Source organism: Gracilinanus agilis, chromosome 4 (genome assembly GCF_016433145.1).
Source record: "Gracilinanus agilis isolate LMUSP501 chromosome 4, AgileGrace, whole genome shotgun sequence".
Lineage (NCBI taxonomy): Eukaryota > Metazoa > Chordata > Mammalia > Didelphimorphia > Didelphidae > Gracilinanus > Gracilinanus agilis.
In genome coordinates this window covers 385,698,078-385,712,143 of record NC_058133.1, presented here as the reverse complement: position 1 = coordinate 385,712,143, position 14,066 = coordinate 385,698,078, and the positions used below count along the sequence as shown (strand labels likewise).

The 14,066-nt window shown below is 36.5% G+C and overlaps 1 protein-coding gene across 1 annotated transcript in view; it reads right to left on the bottom strand.

Annotated features, from left to right (window-relative positions):
* The window catches only part of LAMA2 (laminin subunit alpha 2), a 625,852-nt gene that overhangs the window by 151,522 nt on the left and 460,264 nt on the right, over positions 1 to 14,066 (bottom strand). Inside the window, 2 exon segments of the mRNA XM_044676961.1 lie at positions 2,378 to 2,588; positions 6,519 to 6,681. Of these exon segments, the coding sequence (XP_044532896.1) occupies positions 2,378 to 2,588; positions 6,519 to 6,681 (374 nt within the window).

The window sequence follows — 14,066 nt, the reverse complement described above, 5'->3', positions numbered from 1 at the left end:
CTTCCTAGCTGTATGATCCTGGCAAGTCACTTAACCACCATTGCCTAGCCCTTATCGCTCTTAAATCTTGGAACCAATGCATAGTATTGATTCTAGGATGGAAAATAAGAGTAAAAAAAAAAGACTACAGAGAATACAAGAATCCATGGTGCTTATTGTTTGTTGACTACGAAAGAAGCTTTTGATTTAGTATAAGAAAATGCCCCCTTTAAAAGCTCTCCTCCAACAAGGTACCTATGTCTAAAGCATAAAAAAATTCATTAAAAGATGTGACAACAAAGATAACTCCATTCAAAGATCTCTGGTTGTTCCTATCATGTAATATAAAATAGGGAGCTGTATACTTGCCAAAAAGTGTTTGCCGCTATTAGGAGCATGTTCAGCTCCTCTTTAGACATGACATTGTGTTAATTGTCAACTTCAAGGAGAATCGATTCTAGAGGGAAGAGAGTGCAAGTGTGGAGACCAATTAAGTTTCCTATCACAAATTATAGGCAAGAAGAAATAGGTACCTCAACTAGAGCCATTTTGGTATCAGGAGAGAAAGGAATGTAGATATTGAGGAGAGGTAATCCATAAGACTTGGCAAAGTTTGGATATTGGGTTCGACTACTAGTGAAGAGTTTTTCATTACTTTTATATTGTGAAATTAGGTGCCAGGGACTATGATTGTGCCCTTGGTAGAAATAGGGAAATTAGGTGGAAGGGAAAGTTTAGAGTGAAAGATTATTAATTCTCTTTTGCACATATTGAGTTTTGAGTTACCAGCAGAATTTACAGGTGGAGATCAAACAACTGAACAGTTGGAAATGTAAGAATGGAACTCAGGAGAGAATGAAAGATAGATTTGAAAATTCCATAGAAATAATAGTTTAATATGGAACAGCTGATGAGATCACCAATGGAAATAGTGTAGAGGGAAGAGAAAAGAGCCTAGGACAAAACTGTGGGATACATCCCTACACAAAAGTTCAGAAATAGAAAAGGACAATGAGAAGGATGGTTGAGATAGGTGGGAGGAGAACCAGAGCAAGGGAGTATCTTGAAAATCCAAAGGTAAGAGGATATTTAGGAGGAGATGTAAACTATTCAAAAAGACCAAGAGGTATGAGTACTCAGAAAGGCCATGAGATTGAACAATGAAATTTTGATCTTTGGTGAGCCTGGATATAGCCATAAATGAGCTGAGTAGTACAGACAGAACAAGATAGGCATATCTCTTTTGAAGAAGTGCCTATCTTTCAGACTTTTACAACTATGGTTAGATGGACAACCTATACAGTGTATGTATAATCCAAACATAATATAAATTATTATATACATATTGGGTATACATCGTGCATGGAAAATGAACTAGAAACAGATTTGATTGTCTTTGGGTAAAACAAAATTTCATCCTTTTAAAATAAATATTCTCCTGGAGTTGCTAGACTTCTGAAAGCCATGGAATACCCTACTTTTTAGAGAATTAAAATTGGCCATCATCCAAAGGGTAAAGGAGAGATGCAGAGCAGATAAAAGTATGTAGCCACATTTCAGTTCTGAATAACTATTTAAGAGAAGTAGCATATAAAGAATATGATGAGAGAAGTATATAATTGGGATAAGTGGATCATTGGTGAAGAATATGAGGAATGAATAATGAGATTACCAAGTACTCCATTGGTCATGAGATCTAGATACATCGTCATGAAATCTGGAGGCAAATATTGGTTGTATCCCCATTATAGAATACTAGTTGAGAGATTTGTTTAGGGCCATTTAGTGGCTACTTATTGGCAAAGTCAGGACTATAGTCCAGGCCTCCTAATAACCCATCAATTGTTTTTTTCAAATATACTACATTGAACTTTTTGTACTTTTTAAGGTAGTTTTATTTTGTGACATAACAGTTGGCAACATGGAAGAGAAATTTATTTAAAAAAAACATTTCCTCCCTCTCACACAAAAAAGTATCTGTGAACCCTAGATAAAAACAGAAAACTGTCAACCTATTCCTTCCCCAACTTCTGATATATATTATTGTCATGGAGCCATTGGATTTCACTGCATCTTCACACAAATTAAATACACATATGCCAAGGTTAATCAAGTTTCTTGGCATTCAATATATATATGCTTTAAAAAAAAGCAATTTTAAGTACTCCTTATTACTTATCCCTTCAATCCTCCCTTTTTCCAAGTTGTGTCTTCTGCCTTCTTCTAGTTTTTGCTCTTTCCTAACTTGCCTTTTTGGACTTTGTATCACTGAGGCTTTTGAATGCAGAGAAAAAATAATTAGCTCTATAGGTTCAGGCTCTGAACTTCATTCTCTGGTTTCCCTCTCATCCTCAGTCCCACTAGGTTTTGGTACAATACTTCTATCTTAAGGACTTACCTCCAGATCAGTCATGTTTTTTTGGTTTGTTTCAGATAAGCGATCAGCCTCTTTGATTTTATCTGTGGCTTCTCTCAACAGGTCCTGGGCATCATCTATTTTGCTTTGGTAATCCATCAGTTTGTCCCTGACTTCTTTTTCCAACTCTTCATTTTTCCCCCGGGATTCTCCAAATAACTTTTTTACTTTCCTCAGAAGGGCTTCAGCAGCTCTGGAATCACACCAAACCCAATAACTGGTCAAAAGTCCACTTCATCACTGTGTTTTTGTTGCATCAGATCATGTGCAAAAAGAAATATTCAACTTAAAATAAAAAATAAAAACAGAAAAAAGCAAGGATGGAAAGAGGTGGCAAGAAGAATCCCGATTACTAAAGCAATTAGAAAATTGGTACTTGAAAAATCACAATTCATTTTTCTGAGAATTAAAAACAGAAGCCTTTAGTCCTTATCAGTGCTGTATGATGATTTTGGAAGTGAGATGCTTTTTCACCATCATTCCAAGAATCAGGTTGATGAAATGAGTTTTATGAATCACTTCACTTGTCAAAAAACATCACCTCATTCACTTTAATGAGACACTTGGCTTACTTCTACATTACTTTGAATGAAGGGGACTGAATATTGATATGCCTGATTTGAAACGGTCTTTGAATGGAAGTTTGACAAGCTATTTTTTTGGCTAGTTGGGTATTATTACTATGACATGTTCCCTACTCTTTTTCTGTCTCAGCTGATTTTTTTGGACCTAACCCCATCACAGTTATATACTTCCTGTCTCTGTGACTGAACAGACATGTATCTTACCTCAAAATATGACATAAATTTGAAAAGTTGGAGCTTTTTCTAAGGAAGTTTGTATGTGGCAAATAGAATGTCTAATAACAACTGCGTAATAGTGCCAGAATGTAGATAGAATTCAGGGCTTAGAGTCAGAGACTTGGGTTCTCTTGGCCTCTGTGAGCTTTGGGCAATTCTCTAATTCTTATCAGCCAAGTCTTTTTCTTACACTTCTAAATCAGAGACCTTGGAGACCTGAACCTGGGTGTACTTAATGCTGCATGACCTTGGGGATTACTGCATTACCTCAGTAGGACTCAGTCTCCAAGTTTTCTTTTGTCTCTAAATGGATGATCCTTTGGTCCTCCACATATTTTTGTAATGACAACTACATAAATTACCTTCCAACTTATCTATTCCTAATCTTTATGTTACCCTGTGGGCAAATGCATATGTGAATTCAAACAAATGGTACTACTCTCTGACTGTCAAGGATGTCTTTTCATCTTTCACATCTTTTCAGGCATTTTCAGGTGACACACTGGATAGGGCACTGGTCCTGGAGTCAGTCTAGTCTCAGCTGTTTAGCCATTTGATCTTGGGTAAATCACTTAATCATTGACTGCCTCAGTTTCCCAAAACATAAAAGGTCAATAATAATAGTCCTCTTCCAGGGTTGTTGTGAGAATAAAATAGAATAATATTTTTAAGTACTTAGCACAGTACCTGGCTCATAACATGTGTTTAATATATGCTTAATCTGGGCAGCTAGGTGGCACAATGGATACAGTGTCAGGCCTGGAGTCAGGAAGATCTGAGTTCAAGTTTGACCTCAGACATTTCCTATCTGTGTGACCTTGGACAAGTCACTTACCTTCATTTCCCTATTCCTTGCCCTTCTGTCTTAAGAGTTGTTACTGAGTCAGAAAGTAAGGGTCTAAAAAAAATACATGCTTAGTCCTTTTCCTTCCATGGCTCATGCTATCCTTTCCTCTGTCTAACATATTCTTTTCTCCCTTTATCTGTTCAATTCTTATACATCCTTTAAAGTCTAACTCAAGTGCAGCCTTTTCTATGATCCTTCCTTGCTTTGATCAGTAATGACTCTCCCCCTTGAACTTCATAGGACTTTATTTTATTTCTAATACGTTTACCAGATACTAGTGAAATTATCCTTATTTGCTTTGCTTCAGCCCCCTAACAGAATGTAAACTCCATGAGGGCTGCGATTCCATCTTAGCTAAACATTATATTTTCCCAGAAACTAACACTTTGCCATACAAACTGTAAAAGCTTAAGGAAAGATCAGAGGCTCATAGAGTTTGAGGGGCCTCAGAAGTCTACTGCTTTAACTTGAACATGAAAAATAATCCATTCCTAATAAGTTTGTTCAAAAGATTTTAAGAAAAGACTCCTAACAATAGTGAATTACTTGTCACTTCTTTCTTCATACTTCTCTCAAACTGTTCTTTATTTGATGCTTCTCATCCTTTTTCTAAGTATTTTATATCAAAACAGTGATGAATTTAGAATATTAATGAATTATGCTTGTTTATCCTCTTTCCTTTTTTTTTTTTTTTAAATTTAAACATGGTAGTGCGGACAGGGGCATGGCTCACTGGACTGAGAGCCAGGCCTAGAGATAGGAGGTCCTGGCTTCAAATCTGACCTCAGACACTTCCTATTTGTGTGACCCTGGGCAAGTCACTTAATTGCCATTCCTGACCCCTTACTACTCTTCTGCCTTGGAACCAATACACAATATTGTTTCTAATATGGAAAGTAAGGGCTTATAAAAAATAGTTATTAATGATGTATATGAATTTGAATTGAGAAAGTTAATTAAACAAGTCATCAGCTTAAAAAAATTAGTGTTACCATAAGTATAGCATATATAAACAGTATTTTACATGTAGGTTGAAATATATATTATATATACAAATATATAAAATACATTAAAAATTCTTCTGTACCTCTTCTGTTTCCATGTCTTATTTTTTAAATTTAGTTCTGCCTTCAATTCTTCCTTTATTTTGACAAGTTTTAATCATTACTTAATTTCTGTTACTGATTTTGTTACTGATTTCTTACTGATTTTGTTCTCTGATGATTTTTAGGATACAACTTCCAACCAGGGATATTTGTACAATGAAGGTATGCCTAGACTGGCTAAAAAGGTGTAACTTACATGGAAAATGTTGGGGGACCTGATTCTGCAAGACAAGAGAACTGATGTGTGTGTAAACAACTGCTTATCCACTGTGGGGTTGAAAATGGCCATTTTTTCACTGGCTCTGTTAGAGCTGGAACTATGTCTTTTAAACTGCCTGCCTGACCACAGCCTGGGTTTTTTCTTGCACTTGTTGGGTATGGGGATGAAGGACTCTTTAGCTCATAGAAGGTAACAAGACTGGGTAAATGGGGAGGTCCTGAGGGACAGTTCCTCTTTCCCTATCCTTTGGACCATCTGGCTCCAAGAAACAGGCCTGGAGTTTTAAACTTTTTCATTCATCCTGAAAAGGGATTCTAAGGGAATGGAGTGGAATCTTTGATCAGCTTGAGATCATGGGATCTAGGTGTATAAGAATCCATACAGGGATTTCAAACCATTTTAGCTGGGAAGCTCAGAGGAACAGTTGTCTGGGAAGCCAGTCCACTGGACTTGAGTGTGAACTTGGTGGGACTAATGATGTTATATAAGAATTTGAAAAAACCATGATCCCAATTCTCACTACCCCTACGCCCTCCGGCCCCATATAGAATATAGGAAGAATTAAACTTCCAAGGTGTTAGAGGAAATGTTTGCATATTCATGCTATATCTATGAAATATCTCTTTATCAAAGTGAGTCATATTAAGTGGTTAAATAAAACAGGGATCCTGGTTACTAGGTCTCTAAAAATGGAGTGAATGCAATCAGTGGAAGCTTGTGTGAATACAAGATGACTAAGAATCTCCAACCCCTTCAAGACACCAGAGAACCCTAGAGCTAGAGGTAAAATGGAATAGATTCGGCCTTCAGAGTGTGGCCAAAAACCTATGCTAGATTTCTAGGGATTACTGTGTTCATATATAACAGGGTTTATAGCAAGCCAGGAAATCTCTTGCTTTCTTATTTTATTTTGTTTCCTTCCACAATCAAGCATTCTTTTTTTTTTTTTTATCCCTTCCCTTTAACATTTCTTTACTAGCACAATACCTCTCTCATGGATCTAATGTCATCATTGAATGTAAGGAAACATTTTTCCCTCAGGTTAACTTAGACATTTTAAAAGACGTACATGGAATTTGAAAAAAAAAAAAAGGTTAAGAGGCACAAGTGTAAGGGTCAGAAAAAGAAAGTCTATGTTACATTGACTTACACCAGCTCATCCTGAGCAACTTCATTTTGCATATCTAGGTTTTTCTGCCTCAATTCCGCCATCATCTGATCAATCTCTTGCTGTAGCTCTTGAAAGCTTTTCTCCAGGGCTTTGTCTTGGGCTCCAAGAGTTTCATTTAGTTTTATGGCTTTTTCATTTACAGCTATAGGGGGCAAAACAAAGAGTATAGATCAATAAATAAAAGTGACATATTGAATAACAGTATTTAGCATCTGCTCATCACTACAGTCTCCAAATGTAATGCAACATGCCATAGGTATTCCTGCTGTGAAACATAAAGACAGTTTGTGTAATGATAGTGCAAATAGGGAGATTTTATATGTTCCCTAAAATTTCTTATTGTATTCCATTTTTCAGTACAGTAATTAAAATATGGAATTTCCATATGTATGGGAAGAAACAGCAGGGGAGGTGGGGAATATACCAAATGCTTTAAAAGAAAGAATACAGAATGGAATTTAGAGGTGAACTCTGAGAGTGAGGCTTAAATGAGATATTATTATTTTGGTTTTTAAATTTGTATTTTTCCCACAGTGAATGTAACAAAAACCAGAGTAGAAAATTCTTTTAAAAAACCTTTGTAAAATATTTATAGCTGTGCTCTTTGGGTGGCAAAAAATCGGAAAATGAGGGAATGTCCTTCAATTGGGGAATGGCTGAACAAGTTGTGGTATCTGTTGGTGATGGAATACTATTGTGCTAAAAGGAATAATAAACTGGAGGAATTCCATGTGAACTGGCATGACCTTCAGGAAGTGATGCAGAGTGAAAGGAACAGAACCAGAAGAACATTATACAAAGAGACAGATACACTGTGGTAAAATCGAATGTAATGGACGCCTGTACTCGCAGCAATGCAATGACTCAGGACATTTCTGAGGGATTTATGAAAAAGAACAATATCCACATCCAGAGAAAGAACTGTGGGACCAGAAACACAGAAGAAAAAAACAATTGCTTGATCACATGGGTCAATGGGGATATGATTGGGGATGTAGACTCTAAACAATCACCCTATTGCAAATATCAGTTATATGGAAATAGGTCCTGATCACTGACACATGTAAAACCCAGTGGAATTGCGCGTCAGCTATGGTAGGTGGGCGGGGGAGAGAGGGAAAGAACATGAATCGTGTAACCATGGAAAAATATTCAAAATTAATCAAATAAAAATTTCAAAAAAAATTTTTTATGTCTTTGTAGATTTAATATGTTTGTCCTGTGTTCATTTTTAGAAGATGATGTACTATTTCAGGCAAAACATCGGTGCAAGAATTCAGACACCTGAGTTCTATGTCCACCTTTACTACTTACTAGTAAGCTACCAGAATGATCTGAAAGTATCTCTATCTCCTTTTGGTCAATTTTCTAATATGAAAAATGATGGTATTATAAGTTTCTTTGTATCTCCAAATTTTGCATCTATACATTTATTATTAAAGATATTTACAAAGAATTGTAAAGGATTGAATGACCAAACCACTAGAATAGCAATCTAGGTCAACATTGGGAGGGGAGATGGGGAGGTATCTCTATTGGAGTGTCACAGATCTCTAACCTTGGTCAAGAGGATGATCAGACTTTATATGTAGAGTTGGAAGAGATGTTAGAAGGCAGCTAGTTCAATTTCCTTATTTTATGGTTTTAGGCAAATGAAAAGTATAGATGAAGATATAGATGATCTTATATGAATGTAAGGTTTAAATGAAGACTGAAAATGATCAGATCTTTAGATAATATGAACTTAGAAGAGACACTAATCTATGAGGCAACTGCACTAGAATCCCAAAGCATCATCATGGGCATATTGTAATGCGCTAAAACTAATTGACTACAATTTAATTCTGCAATCCCATAATCGATTTCAAAACATCAGTTACACCAGTGTAAGATGGAGAAGGTCTATGTCTCCTAGTTCTACTACTATAGCTCTTTGGTTGTAGGTGAGTGGAGGTTGAGTGATTTTGTATTGGATTGCTTTGGTTAAGAATAAAAATAATTGGGGGCAGCTGGGTAGCTCAGCGGAGTGAGAGTCAGGCCTAGAGACAGGAGGTCCTAGGTTCAAACCCGGCCTCAGCCACTTCCCAGCTGTGTGACCCTGGGCAAGTCACTTGACCCCCATTGCCCACCCTTACCAATCTTCCACCTATGAGACAATACACCAAAGTACAAGGGTTAAAAAAAAAAGAATAAAAATAATTATTTGGTTCTGTGGAATACATAGTATCTATACTTGGACCTACAAGACTTAATGTAGCTTCTGATAGAGCTTCACACCATCACAATACGAGGATAGTCAATACTGTGGAACATTATCCATCTATCAGTGTAAATACCTACCCAATACCCATCTGTTGAGAGCTGCTATTATTAGTCACTTGTACATATAGCCACTTTTATTGCCTTTTTTAAAAGAATTCACTAAACTTTCAGTATCTCTCTAATCCGTCAAGGCTATGTTCCTTATATAATTTCTATCTTCTTATATATCAAATATATATGTATACTTATACATATATATATACACACATACATACATATGTATATTATGTGAACATTGTTGTTGTTCAGTTCAACTTTTCATAGACCCCGTGGTTTGCCATTTCCTTTTTCAGCTCATTTTACAGATAAGGAAACTGAGACAAACAAGGGTAAGTGACTTGCCCAGGATCACACAGCTAAGTAAGTATCTGAGACCAGATCTGAACTGAAGGAGGTAAGTCTTTCTGACTCCAGATATAGCTCTCTATCCACTTTGGCACCTAGCTGCCCCATGTATGTGAACATATACATGTACAAATATAACATGAACTTATATGTAGTTATATATGTGTATATGAACATGATTACACAAACATAAATGTGTATCTTTCTGTGTGTATAATAAAAAAACCTTATGCAATCTGATTTACTTTAGGTCTTGAACTTATAAGGTAGTGATGGAGAGGTAGATATTCCCCACATCTCCACGTTTTTGAGTATTGTCATTTTTATTCACTATACCTTTTTGATGAATCTTTTAGATATATAAATATTAAGGGGCAGAGTGAAACTCAAAATAGTCCAAACAGTCCTCAATACTTCCCCTAAATCTGCTTCTCCTTATAGCCTAATTGGTAACAAAATGTTAAAGTGGATAGAGACAGAAGACTTAGTTTCAAATATTTCTCTTGGACAAGTCAGCTAATTTCTCTCAGTATTAGAATTCTTATTTGTAAAATGGGCATAATAATGACACCTATTTCCCAAGGTTGCTATGAGGACCAAATGAGAACACCTGAAAAGTGCTATGCAGACCTTAAAGCATTATATACATGCTAGTTATTATTTTCATTATGGGTTAGAAATCTTGGTATTATCACTGACTCTTCTCTCTTCAATGATTTCATCCAATATGCCAAGTTCTACAAATATTACATCTGCAATCTCTGGTATATTTGCACCTGCCTCTCTATTCCCATTGCTACCATCCTTACACTGCTCTTTATTATTACTCTTGTCAACTAGTCCAGTAACCTTCAAACAGATCTTTCTTATTATCTCATTCCTCTGACCCATGGATTAATCTTCCAAATTTATCTGCCTAATTAATCTTCCTTGTGTATCAGTTTGGTTGGGACACTATTTTGCTCAAATATCTTCCATGGTTCCTTATTACTTACTGAATAAAGTCTAAACTCCTTTGACTGGCCCTCAATGTCCTCCACATTCTGAAGCTAATCTAGATTTTCAGCTTTGTCTAATTAAATCCCGCCATCCACTTGATAGTAGACTTGAGTTAGATTTCTCTTTATCTCAAAAAATTGACCTGCTTTCTTCTACCTGTGTGGCCATGCTCATGCTGTTCCTTATGATGTCTGGAATGGCCTCTTGATTTTGTTATCCTATTGGAATGTTTTGTTATTATCTATCCCTAAAAACTCCCAATACCTCCTCTTCCAAGGAATTTTTTTTAATCCATTCAGGTAATAGTAATCTTTTCTCTCTTAGGCCCCACATAGCACTTTTTTTGAAATTTAATTTTCTGATTATGCACCTTATTCTTCTTCTAGACAAGAAGCTCCATGAGGACAAGGAACAGGGTTTCTTTGTTTTTCCTAAATTTTCGTTTCCTCTAATATCTAGCATAACCCTCTGTTCACACGTAGGTGTTTAATGAATTGAAGATAAAAGGGGAAATAGAGTTAAAAATATGGCAGAAACGCTCATGAGACAAATTTTGTAGACAATGTGGTTTTGAGAACAAGCAATGTGTAAATAACTGGAAGAAATCCCCAGTGTGGGAACAGATCAGCTTTAGGAGAATTTTTGTTGTATTAAGAAAGGCATATTGATGGAAGAGCTCTAATCTTTCACTGCTTAAAAGCTTAGGAACAGGAGTTCATATAAATTTCAACTGAAGAAGAATATATCATCCAGTCCCTTTAAAAATGAACATATTATTGGCACTATTTTATCACATGTGAATGCCTTCTCTATTACACAGCACTCAAAAGAACTGTAAAATGAATGAGTACCTCTTATATTTTCATAATGAGTGAAAAAAAATCCTAACTCTTATGCCATGAGAAATAGATTGAGTGACCTAAATTTGCTCTCAGAAGGTACCCTGGAGTCTTGATGGTGAATGCATTTTTGCTTTTCTACACAGATGAATGTTTGTAATTCTAATGTTACAACACTAAGCACTTCATGAACTCATCAAGAGTCATGAAAAATCAGAGATTATGAAACTGTGCTTAGATGAGAGTGCCTTAGATTCCTGAAACTGATTGGCTGTATAGAAGCCATGCCTTCAGGGGCATTCAGGATAAATTTTGTATTTCCTCTATTAAAAACAAAACAAAAACATGCATGCAAGTGTGCATTTGAATGCACCCCACCTTTAACCCTCCCTCCCCCAAAACAAATTCCATCTATAGGATCACTTTCAGCTCTCAATGTAATTTGCTACTTTTATTGAATTCTCTGCTAGTGTTAATTAATTTTTCATCGATGTCACTGATTGATAGCCAAATAGGCAGGGATAAGTTATGCATCTTGCTTAAAGGTCACTGGTTGAAATTTTTGTCACCAGGTCTTGGAGAAGAGTTTTAGATAATTATAACTCATGGAAGGTTTGGCTCAGTTCATCCATGTTTTTCTCACCGTTTGAGATCCATGAAAGGGTGCTTCTAGGTGTTTTGGTCACCGTCCATATGTGTTAACCTACCGGTCGCGGCTTTGTGTAAAATTCTCATATAAGGGTTATTAGGAGAGCCAAAAGGAACAGTGGATAGAGTGCTGGACTTAAGTCAGGAATATTCATATTCTTTAGCTCAAATCTGGCCTCAGATACAAGATATGTGACCCTGTGTAAGTCACTTAATGCTATTTGCCTCAGTTTCCTCATTTGTATAATGAATAGGAGATGAAAATGACAAACAGTTCCAGTATCTTTGCCAAGAAAACTCCAAATGGGATCACAAAGAGTCAGACCCAACTGAAGTGATTGAACAACAACCAAAAAAAGTGGTACATTGTGCCTTCCACAGTCTTAGTGGGAAAGGTCTAGGTGGCTCTCAGGGAGACAGGGAGAAGGGGAGGACAAGGGGTGGAACAGAGACAAAAGGAGGAGTAGAAGGAGTTAGTCTTTACATATTTAGAAGTAATTATTATAAACAAAATTTTATAAATAAAAATAGAAATGCATATTTAGAAATAATTCACTCACTAAGCATTTATTTATTTATTTTTGAGCACCTTACTTTCTTAATACCAACTCTAAGGCAGAAGGGCAAGGGCTAGACGACGGGGTTAAGTAACTTGCCCAGTGCCACACAGCTAGCAAGTGCCTGAGGCTAAATTTGAACCATTCCTGGCACTCTATCCATTGTGCCACTAAACTGACCCTCACTAAGCATTTATTAAGCACTCATTTTTTGTCATGCATGGTGCTAGGTGCTGGGGATACAAATAAAAAAGTATTAAAGTCCTTTTGTTGAGAGAGCTTATATTCCATTGTAACAGAAATTTTGGTAGTCAAAGTTTTGTGAGACATTCAAATTTTTTTGTCATTTGCTGCTGGACCACAGCCTGGTAATTGTAAAACATGGCTCTTAGTGCCAACGTGTCTCTTGAGTACCCAGATAAAGAAAGGGTAAAGAGATACTCAGAGCAAGGCTTAGGTCAAATATCAAGGATATGGGATCAGGGCATCACAGATTTAAGGATGGAAGAACCCAAGAGGCCGTCTAGTCGTACCCCTTCATTTTACAGATACAAAAGCTAAGTCTTAGAGCTGTTAAGTGACAATGCCTAAACACAATCAGGAATTGAAACCAGGCCCTCTCACTCCAAATGCAGCAGGATCAACCAAGGATGGTACAATAGTTAGAGTGCCATACTTGAAGTCAGGAAGACTCATTTCCCTGAGTTCAAATTTGGCCTCAGGCACATACTAGCTGTGTGATCCTTGGACAGTTACTTAACTCTGTTTGCCTCAGTTTCCTCATCTGTAAAATGGCTTAGAGAAGTAAATGGCAAACTATTCCAGTACTTCTGCCAAGAAACCTGGAAATAGGGTAATGAAGAAATAGTCATGACTGAAAAATGCCTGAACAAATTCAAATAACCAAGAGTGAAACCATGGCCAATTGCAATACATATGGTAGACTTAAAAATAAGATAGAATGGTAAAATGGTAGACTGAAAAATAAGAAAGAATGGTAAAATGATAGAATTAAAATATGCAAATATATTCATTCACAACAACTCTGATTATTTTTTAATTATTTTTAATGAATAATTTTTGCAGTAGGTTGACAAATGCTAAATGTTAGGAATTTGAATGAAGAAGTCCTGAATAGTCAGACTCACCATAGATAGACTCAGGTACATATAAACACCACTGACCAGAAGATTTGCTCTAAATTATTCTGTTATTGATTATACTAATTGAGGTCATAGTAGCAGGTTAGGATCAAAATTGGTTCTGAAATCAGAAGACCTGGGTTCAAATCACACTTCCAAAACTACCTATATGACCTTATGAAAGCTATAAATAAGCTCAGTTCCCAATGAGGTTGTACTAGGTGGGCTGTGTGGTCCCTTGTAGTTCTAAATCTAAAACTCTATGATCCTGAAGTGGACATTAAAGCTAATTTTATCTTACTTCCTTTCTATAATTACCCTGGGAGTTCCTTCCTAGAGCTTCTTAGAGAAGTGATGAATCAGTCTCTACTTGAAGATATCTAGTGATGGAGGACTCACCATCTCATGAAGCAGCCCATTCCATTTTTTTTTAATTTTTATTTTTATAAACCCTTAACTTCTATGTATTGGCTCCTAGATGGAAGAGTGGCAAGGGTGGGCAATGGGGGTCAAGTGACTTGCCCAGGGTCACACAGTTGGGAAGTGTCTGAGGCCAGATTTGAACCTAGGACCTCCCGTCTCTAGGCCTGACTCTCAATCCACTGAGCTACCCAGCTGCCCCAGCCCATTCCACTTTTGATTAACTCTAATTGCAAAAAGCTTTCTCTGCAAATT